This window comes from Carica papaya, chromosome 9 (genome assembly GCF_054855325.1).
Source record: "Carica papaya isolate Zhongbai chromosome 9, ASM5485532v1, whole genome shotgun sequence".
NCBI lineage: Eukaryota > Viridiplantae > Streptophyta > Magnoliopsida > Brassicales > Caricaceae > Carica > Carica papaya.
Genome location: NC_142317.1, coordinates 1,955,542 through 1,975,896, shown reverse-complemented (window position 1 = coordinate 1,975,896; position 20,355 = coordinate 1,955,542). Strand labels below are relative to the sequence as shown.

The following is a 20,355-nucleotide window of genomic DNA, read 5'->3' as shown; positions in this document are numbered from 1 at the left end:
TCTGAAAATTATCAACCATATTCAGTTGTTGATTGATAGTTTCTGTATAATTTGTCAGACAATTTTTAGGGATGAACCAGAAACCAACTTGGGTTAGATATATTGATATATTTTCAATCAGTTTGTTGGATTTCCTAAATTGACATTGTACCCAAATCTTGGATTTTCCTGGATGGATTCAATTTCAATTGTTAGGGTATGCCAAGTCAAGATGCTGATGCATCAGCATTCTTTGTTAAATATTTGGAAATACATGTACCAGAAAGACTATCAGGTGAAACCACTCTTATACATAATATAAAAATTTCACATACTTTCAACGCAGAAATTAATTGATCCGATTCACCTCCAAACAACTCCTGAGATGATTGGATTTATTTGGAAGCTACAGTGGCCTGAGGTTGACTCGAACATCCTGCTTATATCCAACTCCCCCACCGTAAATTCTGCTGGTTTTGGGACTATGTAGTAGTGTGTTTTATATAACATCAAATTGTCATCAAATCGACTCTGCCAATCAAAAGAGACGTTACCAAGTAACTTTTACTTAATAAGGTGATAAATATATATATATATATACACAACAAGTATAATACAATAGAAATAACCTCAAAACAAGAACACATACAGAAATGGAATCTAATTCAAACCTACTTTATTATAAAGAAAAAAAATGTACTAACCTGCTGACTTCTTATAGAATAAATAATAATATGTTAACTGCTTAATTAAACACTAATTAATAATTACCAATCAAATTTAATGCTCTAGTCACTAACAACAATCTAGAAGACTATATATTTCCCTACTAAATCAAATTGACTTATTAAGGTGATCTCTAAATTTTAAGTGGGACACTCAATTCCATAAATTAATGCCTAAATTCAACTATAAATTTGCGTAATAGCAGTTTGATCATGGGTTAAGGTAAACATTGGGAAGTGATTAACCAAGTTAGAATTGAAGGGTACCAATTCAAAAGAATGAGTGGGAAGAAGAGTAACAATGGAGCAGTGGTAACTTTGGCTGCTATTGTGATAATTTGTAGCCTACAAAATGTTTTGAGTCAGCTCAGGGTTGGATTCTATCAAAATTCATGTGGCCGAGTCGAGTTTATCGTTAAGGATGAAGTTCAAAGAGCATTTGTTAAGGACAAAGGAATAGCAGCTGGACTCGTTAGAATGCACTTTCATGATTGTTTTGTTAGAGTAAGTACTTTCGAGACAAATAAGTTTTTCGCTCTCAACCTTGTAGTTGAAAATTTAGATCTTCTTGGTTTTTAACGATCTTTGTTGTATGATTAAATCAGGGCTGCGATGGCTCGGTGCTTATCGACTCGACTTCTACGAACAAGGCAGAGAAAGACTCACCTGTCAATAATCCGAGTCTTCGAGGAATTGAAGTCATAGATAGTGTCAAGACTAGACTTGAAGCTGTTTGTCGAGGAGTTGTTTCATGTGCTGATATTATTGCTTTCGCCGCAAGAGATAGTATCCAGATTGTAAGAACTATTTTTTACTTAATACTCTCTGAATTATAATTTTCTTTGTTTTTATTTACTAATTGTTGTATAAATCAATTTTTATATCGTTTTCTTTGGTGTAGACAGGAGGGCCTGTTTATGATGTTCCAGCGGGAAGAAGAGACGGCAGGATTTCTGTAGCTTCAGAAACACGAATCTTACCTCCCCCAACTTTTAACCTTAATCAACTCACTCAACTCTTTGCCAGCAAGGGTTTCACCCAGGAAGAAATGGTTACTCTCTCTGGTAATTACTACATGCAGTGTATACATACATGTATATGTTTTAAATACGTATCTGAGGTAATATATACATGTGTTATACAGGAGCGCACACCATAGGGCGAGCTCACTGCACATCATTCAGTGCCAGACTTTACAATTTCAGCGGCACGAATAAGCAGGACCCGAGTCTGGACACAATTTACGCAGCTCAATTGAAGAAGCAGTGTCCGCAAAAGAGCACCAATCCAAACGTGGTGGTAAACATGAACCCAGCTACCCCGGTAGTGACCGACACAGCCTACTACGCGGATGTGCTGGCAAACCGGAGCTTGTTCACCTCAGATGCTACGCTGCTCACAAGCCCTGCAACAGCAACTCAAGTCCACCAAAATGCCAGGAACGCCCTGCTTTGGAGGACGAAATTTGCAGCGGCAATGGTCAAGATGGGCCAGCTTGATATCTTGACGGGCGCAGGAGAGATCCGAGCACATTGCAGAGCGGTGAACGGCTAGTTAGAGAGTAGAGAGAACGGGGAGATCCAACCCACTGGGTTTTATTTAAAATGGTAATGACTAGTATTCTGTAATAGGAAAAGGAGAATAAAATACATAAATACACACATCAATATATATATACATATCATCAGATCTTTCTCTGCCAACTTTAGTTAGTGATTCCGGTTCCTTCATGACAAGATAGAACACGAAAATGATGGAACCCTTGCATCATCACAAAACCCTAGTGAAATGTTGAATAATTAATTGCCCGTGAAGTATCGAAGCACAAAGTCAGGAAATTAAAAATGACAAGGATTACTCATCAACCGTAAATAACCTAACTATGGTGACTCAATTTTTGAGATTAGTTCAAAAAATTCATGCATCTGCAGAACAGCATGAGAGCTCCCTAAGTAGTAAGTTCCATGATGGCACTAACAATATCTCCATCGTGATTCTTGAGAGCCCTTACAGCCTTGCTTCTCGAAACGCCTGCCTGTGTCATAACCAAATCAACATCACGAGGCTCCACGCCAGTTTCGTCAAATTCCTCCTCTTCCTCATCGGCTTGTCCAGCAGCAGCACCAGAAGCATCTGATTTTGGGAGAGAAGATCCCATGTCTGGCATCCTGAACTGCTGAGCAGCCTGCGTCTGCAGCTGAGAACTCAGGTCCTCTATCTTAGCCTCTCCAAATATGATATAAGTCTCGGAATGTGGGCTCTTGAAGACATCGGGTTTTGAAATGAAAAACAAGATCTACAGGTCCAGGAAATCACCTTAGTTCTTGCAAGATAAAACATTCAGGTAAGCCATAAAAAAGATCATATCAAAACCGAAGCCTAACGTTTTTTGTTCTCTTAATTGTCACCCTGCTAACGCCAGTGACAGGTTTCATGCCAAGCTTCAACATTGCCTTCCGACTTTTTTTCTCACTTCTGCTCTGCTTCGAACTCCCATTTGCACCTGTACCCAATTTGTCGAGTAAAAAGACAGCTCGAAACAAAACATAAAAGGTGGCAATTGCAACTAAAAATGGCAACAAGACTACTTTTCAAAGCATGTATTTGGAAAAAAAGACAGAAACACAAAATATATCATTTCTCATGTGTTAGAATATATGAACTTCAAATTACAAAACAGTTGATGATTGCAGTGTCTGTGGCGAAACAAGTCCGAAAAATCACACATCCTCTGTTATCATGACTGAAAATGAACTAAAGAAATAACGAGAGAAAAACTTGGAAGAATTTACTTCTCCAAAAAACCCTGTTAGGACTGACACATTAAAATTGCTACAAACAAGTTGAAATACATCCAATTCAACCAATGAAATCTATGCAGCTAAAGAAAAACCCCCAAGACGAGCCATAGCATGATGACTTATTTGAAGATATGAAGCTTAAAGATAGCAAAAGGCAAGGCAGAACCTTAATTCTCGCAAATAAGATAACTTTCAATTCGATAACAGTTCTTATGTCCATAAGCAAGTGAATTTCCATAATGCTGCAGCTACTAAGCAATGAAGTTAAACAATAACCAAAGCGCAAAAAAAAAAAAAAATCCATGTTCACCACACTCTTTTCAGAAACAAAATTTAAACCCAAATTCCTTCTTGACCTAATAGCAAACGTGATAAGTTTCTAGTTAATTTTCCAGGAAAATGCCCTAACAAATTGACAGTAAACCCAGTGAAATAACATCAACATCCAGATAGATCCAGAGGAACCTATGTTCTGCCGTATACAAGAATCAGATAATCATTCTAAAAAAATTATATGAAGAGACAACGTACAATACCCATAACGAACAAGACAATCGAAGCAAAAACCTAAAATGTAAAGGGGAAAGGAAGGACCTTGTGCTCCATCTACTTTCTCGTCGTCATCTTCATCGTCGTCATCTTCGTCGTCATCCTCGTCCTTATCGTCGTCCTTTACGTCCTCAACCACGGGTTCATCGCTCTGCAAGTCATTTCGCGGACAAAACCATCAGACAATAAAAAAAACATGTTTTAATACATTTAAAAAAAAAAACAGAAACCATCATGCATGCAATACCAGATGCTGAGGTTTCTTCTCCGGCTCGTCTGTGATAGGAATCTGAAGGTCGGCGGCTTCAACAGCTGGAGCGGGCGACATGGCTGAGTTCTAAGGTTCGTTGTGTAGAGGGATAATAAATGGAGAGTGAGAAAGAGTTGGCGTGGAGTTCGGCGATGATAAGGAATTAAGGGTTTCTGATTTTATATTGGACTTGTTCTGGATTCTTTCATCCTCCATTGTTGGGTCTGGTTTTGAACCCCGTTATTATAGAGCCCGTGAACGAAGAAGGCTTAAAAGGCTAAAGCTTTCTTCTCCCTTGTAATAGACTGAAGCCCGTTATTATATTTGACTGCAGTCCAATTAAAATTTTAATTATAAAATAATAATAAATTATACATTAATTGCTGTGTGTATTTTAACTATAATCAATTATTTTGTGTGCAAGAATCCCTCAGTTTTTAGGTGCAATTTTTATTTTTTATATATAATAATCTCAATTAAATTGTCTAAAATTTCAATTAAAACTACATTTTTAATTAGTTAATATCACATATTTATAAATAAGATATTACAGTTTCAATCATATTCACAATTTATATAAAATAAAAGATATTAGAAAACTTTTTCAAATTAAATCATGATATGATAAATCTAAACATGCAAGAAGATTTGATTGCTTCATAGGTTAGATGCTTCTGAATCAACACACAGTCTCAAAAATTATTTTTTTTTAGTGACTGAATTTTAAAAAAATAAAATGACGCGCGTGTGATTCGAGAATTATAAATGCCTATTTATATCGACATACTTTTGCATTTCTCATTTTATTCATCAAAAAATAAAAAATTATAAAAATGATGTCCGCACATATTAAGCATATATCTAAGTCCCATGCATTAATACTCAATTCAATTTAACCGTATTCGATCATTTTAAACCGGGTTTATAAATAAATAGCATGTTATGTAATACCCACCTAAAATTTCTTTTTTTTTTAATTAATAAATATAATTTTTTAATTATTTTATTTGTATATTATTTTATTTTAATTTAATGGAAAAAAATTAAATAAATTGATAAAAGATTAAATTGAAAATAATTTTGGGAAAAAATAGTGAAATTTTAGATTCTGATGATATTTTTTAAAGAAAAATCAGAAACTGAGAGTCAAAATGTAATTTAAAAAAATTGCACTACGTCAAACGCCCGATCAGCAGCCCCGACCAACCAGGATATGCCAAGTGGCAGAAGTGCTGACGCGGGAGGCCATGTGGGCGATCTACGTGTGCGCGATCGAACAACTGAGGTTCGTTCCCACGCGCACGAGCTCACGAACGGCTCAGATTGAATCACAATGAACAATTCAGATTCACTCTATATTTAATCATAATCGGACGGTCCATATTAAAAGTAATTGACGGTTCATATCAAAAGCGTATGGGTATGAATAACCTCATACGCACCCAAACCCAAACCCTAGCAAAGAAGACAACCCAGTTGCCGGGGAGCCGACCGCCACTACCCACCGCAGCACCGGAACCTTTTCCGACCGCCAAAAAAAGGTGAAAAATTTTTTTTACCTTTTTTTCGCGATCGGAAAAGGTTTGCACGAAATCCAATTTTAAACCCACCCATGGCTAAATCAGAGTGAAAGAACCAGCCAATTGGCCGGAAAAGACTGCTAAAGCCCGCCGCTGCTGCCGCGGAGAATTTCACAAACCATCTCCGATGAGACCCTTTCCGATTCTCGTTTCGCGTAATTTTTTCACCGTTGTGATCACCGTTTTCTTTTCTACAGGTTGACCGAAGCGAAACACCCAACCGCAACATGAGCCAGATGAGCTGCTGCACCGGATAGCCCCGCTGTCGGCGAGTTTTGATTTTTCCTATTTTTTCGGCTCACCGAGGCTCTTTAGTTTGTGTGCTCGCAGGAATCGATATAAAATCTGTAACGGCCCCGGAAATATTAAAATGAAATGAGTATTTAAATATATCAAATGCGGAAGCGAGATCAAAATTTCAGTTAACATCCCTTACACGAAAACCAAAAACGTACTTAAATTATAAAAGGTTAAACTAACTAAAAGAGAAACTCGAAAACAAAGCTATGAGCATGACTACAGAGTCTCTAGGCATCCCTTTCGTCGTCCTCCTGCGGAACGGGCTCGGGAACCATGTCTTCCTGATCTGAAATGGTTAAATAAGGAGTGAGCTACACTAGCCCAGTAAGAACATCACGATATCTCACCGTCACGGAGGTAAAGGTGGGTAGAAAACACAAAAAGACCAATGGAGCATAATTTACAACAAAACCTTTTATCAATAATAAAACCTTTACCATCCACTTACCTCGGTGGAATTTATGAAAACAATATAAGAAAAACAATAACATTATCATAATCATGGAATAATATAAGCTGTAAAACATAACACTTATCACGCCTCTTGTAATTCAATCATTGTACAACATATCTTTTTCTCATTTACCAGCCTACCAGTATCCGTGGGGGTCCATAGGGGTCCCGCTACCCGTTAACCTTTAACATTCATAATCAGTTTCCAGGGCCGTCCCCATACCCCGTCCGGTATGAGGGTGAAACGAGCCGTCCCCATACCCCGTCCAGTATGGGCGCCAAAACCATAAGATCTTCATACCCCGTCCGGCATGTGAGACCACAATCCCGGTAGGGTTCCCTACGGACCCGGTCTGTCCACCATCTCCCAGGATATCTAGTCAGGCTGACCCCCATAATACAATTATCAGTCTACACAATCTTTCATTTTCCTTTTCCTCAGTCAGCATCATCAATTCACATTTAAACAAGCAAATCGTAATTCATGCCAAACAGACAACATACAGTATCAGTTTTTCAGTCATTCAACCCATGATTAATAAAAACGTAGTATATGCACACAAATCTGTAAAATGAACACATCAAACCTCATTTTGCATTTAAAGCTGTAAACAGGCCAAATAACAGTAAATCACCAATCACACTAGACTCGGGCTCCATTAGCCACCTTAAGCAATTTCACACATTCGTTAATTCAAGAAATACCGTTTTATCATTTTGAACTTTAATACCGTGATAGGAAATAGGGTGAGGGGTCCTTACTCGTTTCGGGGTCCGAACACGGCTTCACAGTGCGCTTGCAGGCTGTCCCTAATTTTCCCTGAATTTTCCTCGGGGAACTGAAACGCACTACTGGTACCTGCACGTGTTCAAAAAAAAACCCAAATTAGGCCCAGGGCCTCTTTCGGCCCAAATCACAACTCCGGCACGGCGGCTCCGCCGTGCTCCGGCGATGGCGCCGCCGCTGGCGGCGGCGAGTCGCCTCGAGTTAGCTGTTTTCAGCCGTTTTTGGCCGAATTCGGCCACACTCGCATCAGTCCCTGTGAGAAAACAACCCTAGGGCCCTCGGGGGGCCAAAAAATCACGGAAAAATGGAGCTTACCGGCGGCGGCGCTCTCGGGTGCGGCGGCTCTCCGGCGAGGTTCGTATTTTGGTGATTCGGCTCCGGTCAACCTGTAGAGAAAAGAATGGTGATCACGGTGATATAAAAATTGCATCAAACGGAGGCCGGGAAGGGCCTCATCGGAGGTAAAAACTGAGAAGGGGCGCGGCGGCGCCGCTGGGCTTCGGCCGCGTATTCCGGCCGTTTGGCCGAGATTTTGGCTCCGATTTGACCACAGGAGGAATCAGCGTGGAAAAACGAGTCGGGGGTACGAAATTTACCTCGATCGGCGGTCGGAAATTCCTTCGGTACGGCGGCGGGTGGCGGCGGCCGGCTTCTGGTTCGTCTTCTCCGGCGAGCGGCAGGCGGCTAGGGTTTGTGGTCTGGTGTGGGGGTTCTCTTTATAACCTCTTGCCCTTTGATCTCAGCCGTCCATTTTGATTTAATCTGGGCCGTCCGTTTTTGATTAAATTTGGGCCGTCCGTGTGATTAGATCTGGGTCGTCCGATCGTCCGCCTGATCTGGGCCGTCCAATCGCGCCCACGCGGATTGCCAACGTGGCCCTTTCTGGAACGACGTGGTATTGTCACGTGGCAGGTCCTGGTTGGCCGGGACTGCTGACCGGGCCTGCTGACGTGGCTGCTGATGTGGCTTTTTTTTTTTTCCTCCTCCTTTCCGGGTGCTACAAAATCGACCAAATTCAACCAAAAACAGTCGATCCGAGGCGGACCGCCACCCCGAGTGGCGGCGCCCTCCCCGAAACAGGGCGGAGCCGCGTGCTGGATTTCTGAAATTAGCCGAATAGACCCGGAGATTAATTTTTGGGTTTATTTAGGACATTTGTAAGTACTATAAGCACGTTTCAATTTCCGAATAAAAATTTATGGAACCCAATAACCGCCCGTAAATGCAGTAAACTATTTACTTTTTCGATGTCAAATCAAGTAATGACCCCTTACCGTATTTCCCATCATAGATTTGAAGTTTGAATAAATAATAATATGGTATTTTGTACAAATTAAATAAATTTGTATAATTAATTATCGATTGCTAATGGAGCCCGAATCGGACATTATTCTCTGTTGATTTATTTTACAATCTAAAAGCATGATGGTATATGGCTTATATACTTTATAGTTTAAATGCATGTATTACTGTCTTACCTGACCACTATTTGATTTTGGGATTTAAGACATGATTGCATTACCAGATGCATGTTTATTTATTTATGTGATTATATTTGATTTGGTAACGGAGACTAAGGAAAAATAAGAAATTGATGTGATCAAATAAACAGATAGGATGACAGTCTCACTAGATATACTAGGAGATGATGGACGGACTGGGTTCATAGGGAACCCTACCGTGAACGTTGTCTCATACTGGACGAGGTATGGGAACAGCTCTCTTTACCCTCATACCGGATGAGATATTGAGGTTTAATGTTTTGGTGCTCATACCGGACGGGGTATGTGTATAGCCTTGTAATTGAGATTGTTAAGGAAAATTGTTCACGTGTAATGGGGATACCCTTATGAACCCCCATGGATACTAGTAGGCTGGTGAAAGGAGAAATGATTATGATTTTGTTTATTGTTAATGAATATGAATTTATGATATGTTCTATATTACTGATTGTACATGAAGTTATGATCTGTATGATATTATTGTCTCTATAGGTTATTTTTATAAATTCTACAATGGTAAGTGAACGGTAAATGATTTTATGATTGATAAACGAATTTACTAAATTTAGTGCTCTATTAGTTATTTTAATTTTCTATCAACCTTTATTTTTGTGCCGGTGATATAGTGTGATATTTTTACTGGGTTAGTGTAACTCATCATTTATTTAATCATTTCAAATCAAGAGAACCTGGTTACAGAGTCCAATCTGCATGAAGATTGCGAGTAGATGTTAAATACTTTTTATTTTCTATTATTTTTCGTATTTCTCGTGTTTCTTTCAAAAAATTCATTATGTAATATTTATTTAGTATTTTTAAATTATTTTATAAGGAATATAAATCTTAATTTTTTATTTCGTTTCCGCACTTAAATTATTATATATTTCATTTTGAATTTTCAGAATCGTTACATGTTATATATAGTAAAAAAGTATACATTAAACTCATTTATTAAACCAACAAAAAAAAAATTCAACAAAAAATTCATCAATTAGGAGCTCTAAAAATAAAAGTAATATGGTTAGGTTAGTTTGGCCACCATCTACGTTATATAAGTATTTATCATATGAATTTTATTGTATAAATAAAATATGTACGTTGAAAATAAGTACATGAACTTGAGTGTTTGAGAGTATATAGTTATAAATATAAAAGGTGAGAAAACAAGTAACGTATGAAGTGAGGAAGGAAGCTGCTTGGATAGGAAGGGGAGTGGTGCCACAGTCCTACGACGTCGTTATCGCAGGTCGCAGTCCAAGATTCCATACTGTCAAACTAGCTTATAATATCTATTTAAAATACCATTTCAATGTTAAAGATTTTTTTAAAATTAATAAACCCATTTATAATTATAATTGGACTCAAACTCATGCTTACATAATCAATATATCAATTAACACACACACACACACATATACATATAAGGAATACCAGGAATTGACATGTGTAAATTTTTCATTTTTTGAAATAATTTTATATTTAATATAATTAAAATATAATAATTATATATTTTATTTTTATAATATAAAAATAATTATAAATATATTAAAATAAAAACAATGGTTATTTATCGTTTAATTATAAAATATATAATAATTATTTTTTAAAAAAATTAAAGATAAAAATAGAAATCGAGTGGAATACGGACCAAGGGCTATGGACATATAATGTGGACGGAACGGTTAATAATTCAATCAACGATGCTAGATTTATGACAATTATTTGAGGAGAACGTAATCAGTATATTCTCTATGAAATTTTAAGGGTGTCGATATCCTTTATTTGAGGAGTTGTTAGGATGCCGGAGTGCACTCTCTTTCGTTGTCGTAAATATTCAAGGTCCAAGGGTGAATGAGACTAATGCTCAATTAGTGCATGCAGTGTTTATGTCCAAAGAAAAATATTACTATGAATTCAAATTTGTTGTTGATGATTGTAAAACTATCTTATGTCTTATACACGATGTTTTTTTTCATTATATTTCTAAACAAGATAATCTATATATATATATATATATTTATATTTATATTTATATTTTTGAGATAATATCTCTACAGATATTTTATATTTAATTTAAGATGAAATATTATTTAATTATTTATTTTAAAAAATAATAATAAATTTTGAGAAAGACATATCTCCATGTAGTTTACAAAAAATAAAATAAAATATTGTCATAGATTTTGAAATTATATACTAGATAAGTTATTAGTCACATGTTTTTATCATATTTAATTTATTTGTAAATTTTTACTAAAAATTTAAATATGATAATTTTTATATTTTTATTAAAAATATATTTATTTCAGTATAAGTTTACTCATATATAATAATGTTTATATTATATTTTATAACTATACAAATATTATTTACGTAGTATAATTTTAATTTAACTTCTATTTGATTTTTTTTTTTTTTTTTAAAGGTGCAGGAGGTGTGGTGCGGTGCGGAGGGGGAAATAGTGGGTGAGATGTTATTGACTGGTCAAAACGAGACTACGAAGCCCGAGCAGCCAAATTTGTCAGCCAATCAGAATTTTACACGTCAGACTCACTCTTACCAACCACCTTATAATTAATAATATAATAATCATAATATAAGATAATGAAACGCCGTCGTGTCTGTCGTATTTATATGATATACTAATAAATACCACGTGACTCCCGCACTAATTGAAATCAAAATATATAAAAAAAAAAAAAATTCCGCCTCTTTTGACCAATTTAAGCAGTAAATATATAAATAAATTTATCCACTATATATTATTAGTAATAAAATATTAGTATACCAAAGGCGTGGGCTCCACTATTCAACAAACCTAGTGGTTGGGACCCACCTATCAAGAAACTTATGTCTAGTTTTTTGTTTAATGATGCGTACCAACTTATTTAATTGTATGGTAGCCAAATCCCAAGTACAGTGCATGTGCACCTCTTTCCTACCTGACAATAATTTGGGTGTGATTATTTTGTTTGAATAAATTTTAGTGTTAATTAATTAATGTATAATAATAATATTAATTAAATAATAATAACATATAATTATAATGGTAAATTTTTTTATATTTAGATGATGATATATTAATGTATGTTAATAATATATTTTTATTTAGACGATACGATAAAATAATTATATTTTTAATTAAATTATTAATTTATCTTTATATATCATATATAATAATAAATAATATAAAAAAATAAAAATTATTTATTAATATAATTATATTTATATTTAAATAAATAATTATTATACATAATAAAATTAAAATTTTATATTTAATAAAATAAATAATTATTATTTATATTATTATATTATTTTAATAAATTTTTAATTATCAGTATACATATATAATTAATTATATTATATTATGATATAATGGTAAACAAATAAAATGTTCATCAAATACCACAAATTTGGTGGTTTAAAAATTCATCCCAAATTTTACCACTTAAATATTATTTGTTAACATTGAAAGTTGAAACAAACATAATTTTTTTACGACTGTAAAATATTATATATTAAAATTCTATTATTTATCATGATTTAAATAGAGGGTAAAAAAAATTTAAATATTACAAAATATTATTTTAAATATTTTATAATTTGTTTGAATTAAGTCCAAAATGATAAGTAGAAGTCTACGTATATATTAATAAAGTAAATAATTAATTATTTTATATATGTCACTATTAATTATTATAAATATTGTTAAATTAAATATTATAAATATGTTATTGCAATCAAGTATTAATGTACTTAATGAATTTTAAATTTATAAATTTAAGTAAAATGCAAAAATATTAATAATAAATTAATATTTTAACTAACATTTTTAATAATAAAAGTAACAAAAATTTAACTTCAACTCCATTAAAAAAAATTACCGAATTAATTTAGGTGGGGTTAGGTGGTGGGTAGTGGGGTCCATCATAAGGGAAAGTGACTCATTAGAGTAGGTGAGCTTGCTGACTGTATACCATCTAGAAATATATATATCACCACACTCGTCTCTCCATCGTCGCCAACCACAGCCCCATTTCTCTTCTTCCTTCAGAAACTCAAACCAGAAAAATCTCCAGATCAAACATGGGATCAACCGGAGAAACCCAGATGACTCCCGCCCAAGTTTCTGACAAGGAAGCAAACCTCTTCGCCATGCAGCTCGCCAGCTCATCTGTTCTTCCCATGGTCCTCAAAGCCTCTTTGGAGCTCGACCTGCTCGAAATCATGGCGAAAGCTGGTTCTGGCGCCGTCTTGTCCTCAAAGGAAATCGCTTCTCAGCTTCCTACCAGTAACCCAGACGCACCGGTCATGCTTGACCGGATCTTGCGCTTGCTGGCGACTTATTCGATCCTCACCTGCTCGCTCCGCGACCTCCCCGACGGCGGAGTCGAGCGTCTCTACGGTCTCGGCCCGGTCTGCAAGTTTCTGACGAAGAATGAAGATGGTGTGTCTATGGCTGCTCTCTGCCTCATGAATCAGGATAAGGTTCTCATGGAAAGCTGGTAATTGGCTAATTTCTCCATTTATTTAACTTTTTTTGTTCAAATGATCAACTTCCACATCTTTTTTTTTTTTAAATGCAAAAATTGAGGAAACAGAGATGCTAATCTTAGAATTTAATGGGGTGAAGAAGGAACCAATTGTTGATCTTCTTTATTTATCCGCTTTTTCACTTCATTAATTTGTAACAAGAGAATATAATTAGACCGCGTTTGGGAAAAAATTTAATCCATTGATCGCCCCTGTTTCTTGACAGGTACCACTTGAAAGATGCAGTGCTTGAAGGTGGGATTCCCTTTAACAGGGCTTACGGGATGACTGCCTTTGATTATCATGGCACAGATCCAAGATTCAACAAGGTTTTTAACCTGGGAATGTCCAATCATTCCACCATTACCATGAAGAAAATCCTCGAAGACTACACCGGCTTCGAGGGACTCACCTCGCTGGTCGACGTCGGAGGTGGCACCGGAGCCACCATCAATAGGATTGTCACCAAGTACCCTACAATTAAAGGCATCAACTTTGACCTGCCCCACGTGATTGAAGATGCACCCACATATCCCAGTACATTTCTTAACCTTACCCAACAATTTTAATGGAGTTAACCAGTAAAATTTCACTTGGGCTTGATGGAGATGAGTGGTTTTGATTACAGGTGTGGAGCACGTGGGAGGAGATATGTTTGTCAGTATTCCTAAAGCAGATGCCATTTTCATGAAGGTCAGTCCGACTCTTATAATGGGTCTTCTGGGAATCTTGAAATTTCAAATTCAATTTTCAATAAACTCACAAGTTTCATATGGATTAACAATGTGGGTAATTGCAGTGGATCTGCCATGACTGGAGTGATGCTCACTGTTTGAAATTCTTGAAGAACTGCTACGAAGCACTTCCAGACAACGGTAAGGTGATTGTAGCAGAATGCATTCTTCCGGTGGCTCCGGATCCCAGCCTTGCCACCAAGCTAGTTGTGCATATTGACTGCATCATGTTGGCGCATAACCCGGGTGGCAAAGAAAGAACGGAGAAGGAATTTGAGGCATTGGCCAAGGGAGCCGGGTTCCAAGGTTTCAGAGTAGCTTGCAGTGCTTTTGACACTTATGTCATGGAGTTTCTTAAGAACGTGTAAAAGAGTCTTGTCACCTCCGGTACATAAAAAGAGTATAAAGCAAAGGCCTTTTGGCTGAAATGTTGGAATTGGGTTTGATCATAATTGGTTTTTGTTGATGAGAATTATAATAAAGATGTGACTTTGTGATGTTTATGTCAATTGATGTTCTTATAATTTTTTATAAAAACATATATATTTTATCTATTAAACGACAAATACACATGTCGTATTGTTTGACTCACGTTCAACTTTTCCAAAGATGGATGGATGATGAGCTTGCTATGACGGTTGGGCCGGGCTTCATCGTGTTTTACGCCGCAACCCAAATGAAACAAGGAACTTCAATGATGGGCCTAAAGCCCAGTGGCCCATTAAAATTTTAAATAAATTAATATGTTTAGTAATTAATTAAAATTCATTAATAAATATGTAATAATTTTTTATAGAAAAAAAAAATAAAATTACCAAGAGTGACTTAATTAGCAACACGCACATACATACGTACGTATAGCTATGATTTTTTTTCTTAATTTATGATTAAAATAGATCATTAGATTAGTTTTTATATAGAACAAAATCTATACAAAAAACAATCTGAAAAACTAGGAAGGAAGGAAGAAAAAAGAGAATTGAAGCAAAGAAATGGAAATGACGGGGAATATTATTAAAAAGAAGAGGCTATTTGTTCCTGAAGAGTTCCAAACAATGTTCTTGGTCCAAGTTTCTGCTCCAGAACTTCTTATAGTATTCTGCGTAAGTGAAATCCCTGTAAATGGCTACACTCCCATCCGCCGTCAGCAGCTTAGGTGGGCTGATCACTGCATCATCACACGGACACAGGAAAGATGCAATTGACAATCTTACCTTGTCGGAATTCACCACTGCTCTATGCCAAACACTCTTGTATTTTCCATTGCTCACCGCCTGTTAATAATCAAATCAATCCCACAATGCATTAATACTCTCTACATATATATATATGTGTGTGTATGTACGTATGTATGTGTACGCAATGATTAATTAATTACCTGGAGCTGATCGCCGATGTTAATGACGAAAGCATTGGGTTGGGGATGAACTGCGACCCACTTGCCATCTTTAAGAACTTGGAGGCCACTGACTTGCAGGTCTTGAAGCAAAATGGTGAGGGCATTAGGGTCGGTGTGAGCCGGCAATCCGTAAGTCAGCTCCGGCTGAGGACACGGCGGATAATAGTTGACCGCCATGTGCTGTCCTTGCTCCCCCACCACATTTCTTATCAGATCCTTGTCCAGTCCCAAGCTTTCTGATATTAATTCTTCTATTCTCAATCCTAGTTCCCGCACTTCTATACTGTATTTACTCACTACTTCTCTGCAAGCATATGTATGATTATCAATGTTAAGAAAAACACAATGGAAAATATATACATCGCACAGAATAAAGAGAAAATGAATTCAATGAAAAATATGCCGTTCAACAATATAATATTGTTACATGATTAAGCTATCAACAATTAAAAATAATTACGTAGATTCCGGAGCTGTCCTGTCCGCCGGATTGTCGCACCAATCAACGGCGGAAGACATGCCACGTGATTTAAATCTGCTGATGTTAACGCGGTTTTACATAATCTAATCTAATACATTAATAATATTACGCAAAAAACAAAAACGACACCGTATACAACGTGGTGCTCCGGCACCTAAAGATGTGTGTTCATACGTGTAACCTACGTGGCAATACTGTCTATCTCTATTTTTATCTTTGGGAAGGGAAGACGCAAGAAGGATGATGACCTCAGCAAACAGAATCATGGATTACGTCGTCGGATGACTCGAAAAAGTCAACCGAAGACCGGGTTCATTTTTTTTTTTTTCCATACATCCCATGTGTTGGTGTTCGTGTCCACACCCGATCCCAGCCGTCCACCACAAGCTGATTCATGGCCCTTCCTGGTTTCGGTCATTACCTGTGGACAGGGTCACTGTGTCTTGTGTGGAAGCATACGGCGGTCGGCGGTTTGTCGTTTATTTTCCATTTTAAATTCATTTATTCGTTTTTTTTTATCTGAATTAAAAAATATATATTTTCAATGATGACGTCCTCTCTGACGTCATAATTCTTACGTATCCATATCTACACCTAGGGATATAGGGCTGCAGAAGTGGTAAATGCTAGAAGCCTATGCTGCCTCCTTTGCTATATGACTAAAAAGGGACAGGCTTGATCCTTTCCTTAATTATTAATGCCTTTCATCAATATTTCTATATATATATATGTACTAGATCAATTGGGTATGTATATAAGTATACAAAATTCACGTGGGCAAAACGTGGCACAATTTGGAGAAGACGAAAATTAAGAAAAAAAATGTGATTAAAAAATTATTAATTTTAATTAATTCTTATAGATTGTTTACATATATGTATATATGTTGGCATATTAATTTATAAATTGATATTTAAAAAAAAAATTTGGGAAGTGTAACATTACATGTGTACTTTAATTATAATTAAATTTTATTATTCTTTACGTGAGTTATGGTTCATGTGTTCTTTTCAGTGTATTTGAAATTGAGATACAATTCATTTTGAATATTATAATAAGACAAATTTTTATAAAAATTTTCAGACATGGAAGAATATAATATATATATGTATATGTATATGTATACGATGACAATTGAATTAATATATGAATACTTTGGCATTCGAACTGGGTGCAATTAAAAATACTAAAATTTATATAAGAGTTTTGAGATGAATGTGGGTGACATCAGTTCGGTTGGAAACTCTGAAAATATCAAATTGATTCAGAAGAAAAGTCATAACGAGATATGGAAGGCGGAGCATGTATGTATATATATGAACATACTTACTTGAAAGAAGGAGGAGAAGAAGGCCACTCCGGCATGTATTTGTGAAGAGGATGACAATGGAGACGAAGGTAGTCTCGCCAATTATGAACTTTCTCCTTTTTGACATTAAAACTCGTCGACAGTCTCGTTGTCTTCGCCGGATCATCGGAATAAATCTTCATCTTCTCTTCCATCGGCAGACTGAAAAACTCCTTCGCCACTCCTATCATTCCATCCCTTGTCTCCTCCGACACCCCATGATTTATCACCTATAATATAATACGCATATATATATATACACACCCACATAAATAGAATCGACCAAAGTTCGCTCTCTATATACATAAGTATATATGTACCTGGAAAAAGCCGAAGTCCTTGCAGGCATCGGAAATCTGCTGGATGATTTGGGTCCGGTCGTCACAACCCAGGTCTACAACAGGGACGTTTTCACAAGCCGACACTTCCGCTAATCGGGGACGCTCGGATTCCGGTCTGACGTAATTTTCCGGTAAGTTTTCGTACCGGACACCGGAGGAAAGTACTTTTGTTTCCATTAAACAAACCCAGATATATATATATATATAAACTGTAGATTAAAAATACAAGTGAAAGAGAAAGATTAATGGGGCAGAAAAAAACAAGCACCCTTTACTTTCTTTGTTTATTCCTGTTCGAAAGGTTCCGTAGAAGATGATGAAGAATTCGGACGGACAATGTTTATATAGACGCACGAGATATCGGCTGCAGTACAAACTACAGTAGCTGTTTCGTTGACGAAGCTCTTGATTAAGTCTCGAGCCAATGGTGGATTGACATGTGTAGCCTTCTTGATATGGCTTACGCGCTGTTTACACTCAGCTCCATGCACTGTAAATTTTATTTAATTTAACATATTGGTATCTATACTTGTTAAAAATTTTCAATTTAGTCCCCTCTTCTTAGCTCACCGTTACATTAAGTGCTTTTTAAGTGTCAAATTTAATAATTCATACGACCTTAGCTTTGTATATATATAATCGTCTTTGATGATTTTAGTATCAAGAAACTCGATCCTCAAATACTCAATCGGGTTTAAAATAATCTCTTAAATTTTTCGATCAAGCAATACAACTTCTGTCGATATATATAAAAAATTGGTCGTGAATTCAAAATTAGAGGAGTTGATGGTGTCAAGAGAAAATTTGAATTTTACAGTTATCGCGTAGAGTATATATAATGATGAGAGTATATAAGATGCGGAAAAGCTTTGTGTGTGAATTCACAATAAATTATAGGAAAGGTTAAGAGAGCCCACCAAGAGTTAATACTAAAACCCTACGTAACCACCATTGGAGTTGAGGTAGATCTCTCCTCCTGCCCCATTGAAGTCGTGGCAAATTCTACTTACATATATATATATATATATATATATATACATTGAAAATTTAGGGTTCTACATCAGCAATTCATTTGAATTTCCACAATTAATGTGACAAAATTAAATAATGATGATTTTGGATTTTTAATTTACATATAACATAATTTATAGTGGAGAATTACTTTACTCAAAATTATATGATATTAATCAAAATCATGTTGGGTGCTTAACAACGAAACACATAATTAAAAGACAATGCCAAGGTCGCTAAAGGATGCCTTATTAATTAAATAATTGACTTTAGTCCCTCCCACTTATAAGTACAATACATAACACTATGATTCCAACTTTATATTTATTTTTATTTATAAAATTTTAAAAAAATAAATCAATTTTTAATAAAATAAATAAAAATAGTACAGACGATAATATGACGTATTGAAAATATGTGTTAAATAAATAATTAATATAAATATATTTATATTAGATAAAACTGAGTTTGAAATTAAACCGGAGGGTCTAGTGGAAACGTAGATTGGAGTCGGTGACTGGTTGAAAGGGGTAGCATAAGTGACCACAAGAGGAGGAAGGCCACATGCGTGGCTACCATTCATAAGGCGGCACATATTCTTGATGTGTCCATCCGTACTGCCCCCACAAAGAAACTCCCCCTACTCTACCAATTTAATACATTTTAGAGTAATATCGTGAAAATTTAAAATAATTTTACACGTAAAACTCAGTCTCTATTTTTTAAATTAATTTTTTGAGTTTTTTTTTTCACAAATTATAAAAATTAAAAAATGGGTATATAATAATAATTTTTTTAAATAAAAAAAAAATCCAAGTTATAGTTTCTTTAAATATTTTAAATTATTTATATGGGATCCAAAACAAGACAATAAAAATATTTATCATATTTGTACAAATTTTAATTAAATTAATTTATTACAATTTGAAAATCATTTGTTTTTTTTTTATTTGTATTAAAAATCCTAATTATTCTGCTTTTTTAAAAAAAAAAAAAAATATTCCGTCATCTTAACGGCAATAATTGACGTCATTCGATGACGACGGCACGCTTAAGGTGACAATGCCATGTTCTCATTTTCTTCAAATTCGAGAAGGCCTCTTACTCCAATAAAAATATTAAAAAATAAAAAATAAAAATGATCTCCGTTTATAATCGATTTAAGTAGGTTAAAATCCGAAAAATTAAAATTTTTAATTTAATAATTGCATATATTAAATAAATACACTTATTTGTTCAAAATTAATAATTATAACATAATATATTCATAAAAATTAAATAAAAATAAACTTTTATTAATTTATTTTTAATTATTCGATTATTAACTAAATCGAGCAAGTAGATCCAATCAATTTTCGATCATAACATTTTTGTCTATTTCTTAAATAATCATGTAGTCTTCTCGATTAGTTAGATATATACGCGTGATATTCATTATACTATTATTTTTTTAAAGTGGCCAAATGAATAAATAATTAATTTAATTAAATATCTTGATTAAATTTTTCAAATTTGTAACTTTTATCGATTGATGTGTACGTACATTGTATCATTATCTGAGTCTTAAATTTTAACACGTGAA

General features: G+C 35.1%; 4 protein-coding genes across 4 annotated transcripts; 2 read left to right on the top strand and 2 right to left on the bottom strand.

Annotated features, from left to right (window-relative positions):
- The first annotated feature begins 677 nt into the window (after window positions 1-677).
- LOC110823282 (peroxidase 5-like) lies at window positions 678-2,385 on the top strand. Its single transcript, XM_022053646.2, has 4 exons — window positions 678-1,208; window positions 1,310-1,501; window positions 1,606-1,768; window positions 1,849-2,385. The coding sequence occupies exons 1-4, from the start codon at window positions 984-986 to the stop codon at window positions 2,256-2,258; spliced, it is 990 nt and encodes a 329-aa protein (XP_021909338.2). The 5' UTR covers window positions 678-983; the 3' UTR covers window positions 2,259-2,385.
- Window positions 2,386-2,485: 100 nt separating this feature from the next.
- On the bottom strand, window positions 2,486-4,477 carry NACA2 (nascent polypeptide-associated complex subunit alpha-like protein 2). The gene is made up of 4 exons (XM_022053486.2): window positions 4,302-4,477; window positions 4,100-4,205; window positions 3,089-3,207; window positions 2,486-3,000 (listed from the first exon to the last, which is right to left on the bottom strand). Exons 1-4 carry the CDS (start codon window positions 4,380-4,382, stop codon window positions 2,653-2,655), a joined length of 654 nt encoding a protein of 217 aa, XP_021909178.1. The 5' UTR covers window positions 4,383-4,477; the 3' UTR covers window positions 2,486-2,652.
- An 8,450-nt stretch (window positions 4,478-12,927) lies between these two features.
- Window positions 12,928-14,702, top strand: OMT1 (O-methyltransferase 1). The gene is made up of 4 exons (XM_022053485.2): window positions 12,928-13,431; window positions 13,686-13,996; window positions 14,088-14,152; window positions 14,259-14,702. The coding sequence occupies exons 1-4, from the start codon at window positions 13,013-13,015 to the stop codon at window positions 14,559-14,561; spliced, it is 1,098 nt and encodes a 365-aa protein (XP_021909177.1). The 5' UTR covers window positions 12,928-13,012; the 3' UTR covers window positions 14,562-14,702.
- A 312-nt stretch (window positions 14,703-15,014) lies between these two features.
- On the bottom strand, window positions 15,015-18,246 carry DMR6 (2-oxoglutarate (2OG) and Fe(II)-dependent oxygenase superfamily protein). Its single transcript, XM_022053662.2, has 4 exons — window positions 17,742-18,246; window positions 17,404-17,651; window positions 15,572-15,896; window positions 15,015-15,467 (listed from the first exon to the last, which is right to left on the bottom strand). Exons 1-4 carry the CDS (start codon window positions 17,937-17,939, stop codon window positions 15,222-15,224), a joined length of 1,017 nt encoding a protein of 338 aa, XP_021909354.2. The 5' UTR covers window positions 17,940-18,246; the 3' UTR covers window positions 15,015-15,221.
- Between the last annotated feature and the right edge of the window lie 2,109 nt (window positions 18,247-20,355).

Bases quoted from the DNA above. Each gene is read 5' to 3' on its own strand.
- NACA2 (XM_022053486.2), bottom strand. From the start codon at position 4,382: ATGTCGCCCGCTCCAGCTGTTGAAGCCGCCGACCTTCAGATTCCTATC. The intron at 3,208-4,099 runs GTCCTTCCTTTC...AATTGGGTACAG, and splicing joins GAAAGTAGATGGAGCACAAG to GTGCAAATGGGAGTTCGAAG. The intron at 3,001-3,088 runs GTTAGGCTTCGG...CTGGACCTGTAG, and splicing joins CAATTAAGAGAACAAAAAAC to ATCTTGTTTTTCATTTCAAA.
- LOC110823282 (XM_022053646.2), top strand. From the start codon at position 984: ATGAGTGGGAAGAAGAGTAACAATGGAGCAGTGGTAACTTTGGCTGCT. The intron at 1,209-1,309 runs GTAAGTACTTTC...TGATTAAATCAG, and splicing joins TTCATGATTGTTTTGTTAGA to GGCTGCGATGGCTCGGTGCT. The intron at 1,502-1,605 runs GTAAGAACTATT...TCTTTGGTGTAG, and splicing joins CAAGAGATAGTATCCAGATT to ACAGGAGGGCCTGTTTATGA.
- OMT1 (XM_022053485.2), top strand. From the start codon at position 13,013: ATGGGATCAACCGGAGAAACCCAGATGACTCCCGCCCAAGTTTCTGAC. The intron at 13,997-14,087 runs GTACATTTCTTA...TTTTGATTACAG, and splicing joins AGATGCACCCACATATCCCA to GTGTGGAGCACGTGGGAGGA. The intron at 14,153-14,258 runs GTCAGTCCGACT...GGGTAATTGCAG, and splicing joins CAGATGCCATTTTCATGAAG to TGGATCTGCCATGACTGGAG.
- DMR6 (XM_022053662.2), bottom strand. From the start codon at position 17,939: ATGGAAACAAAAGTACTTTCCTCCGGTGTCCGGTACGAAAACTTACCG. The intron at 15,897-17,403 runs GTAAGTATGTTC...ATATGCTTGCAG, and splicing joins TCTTCTCCTCCTTCTTTCAA to AGAAGTAGTGAGTAAATACA. The intron at 15,468-15,571 runs GTAATTAATTAA...GATTATTAACAG, and splicing joins ACATCGGCGATCAGCTCCAG to GCGGTGAGCAATGGAAAATA.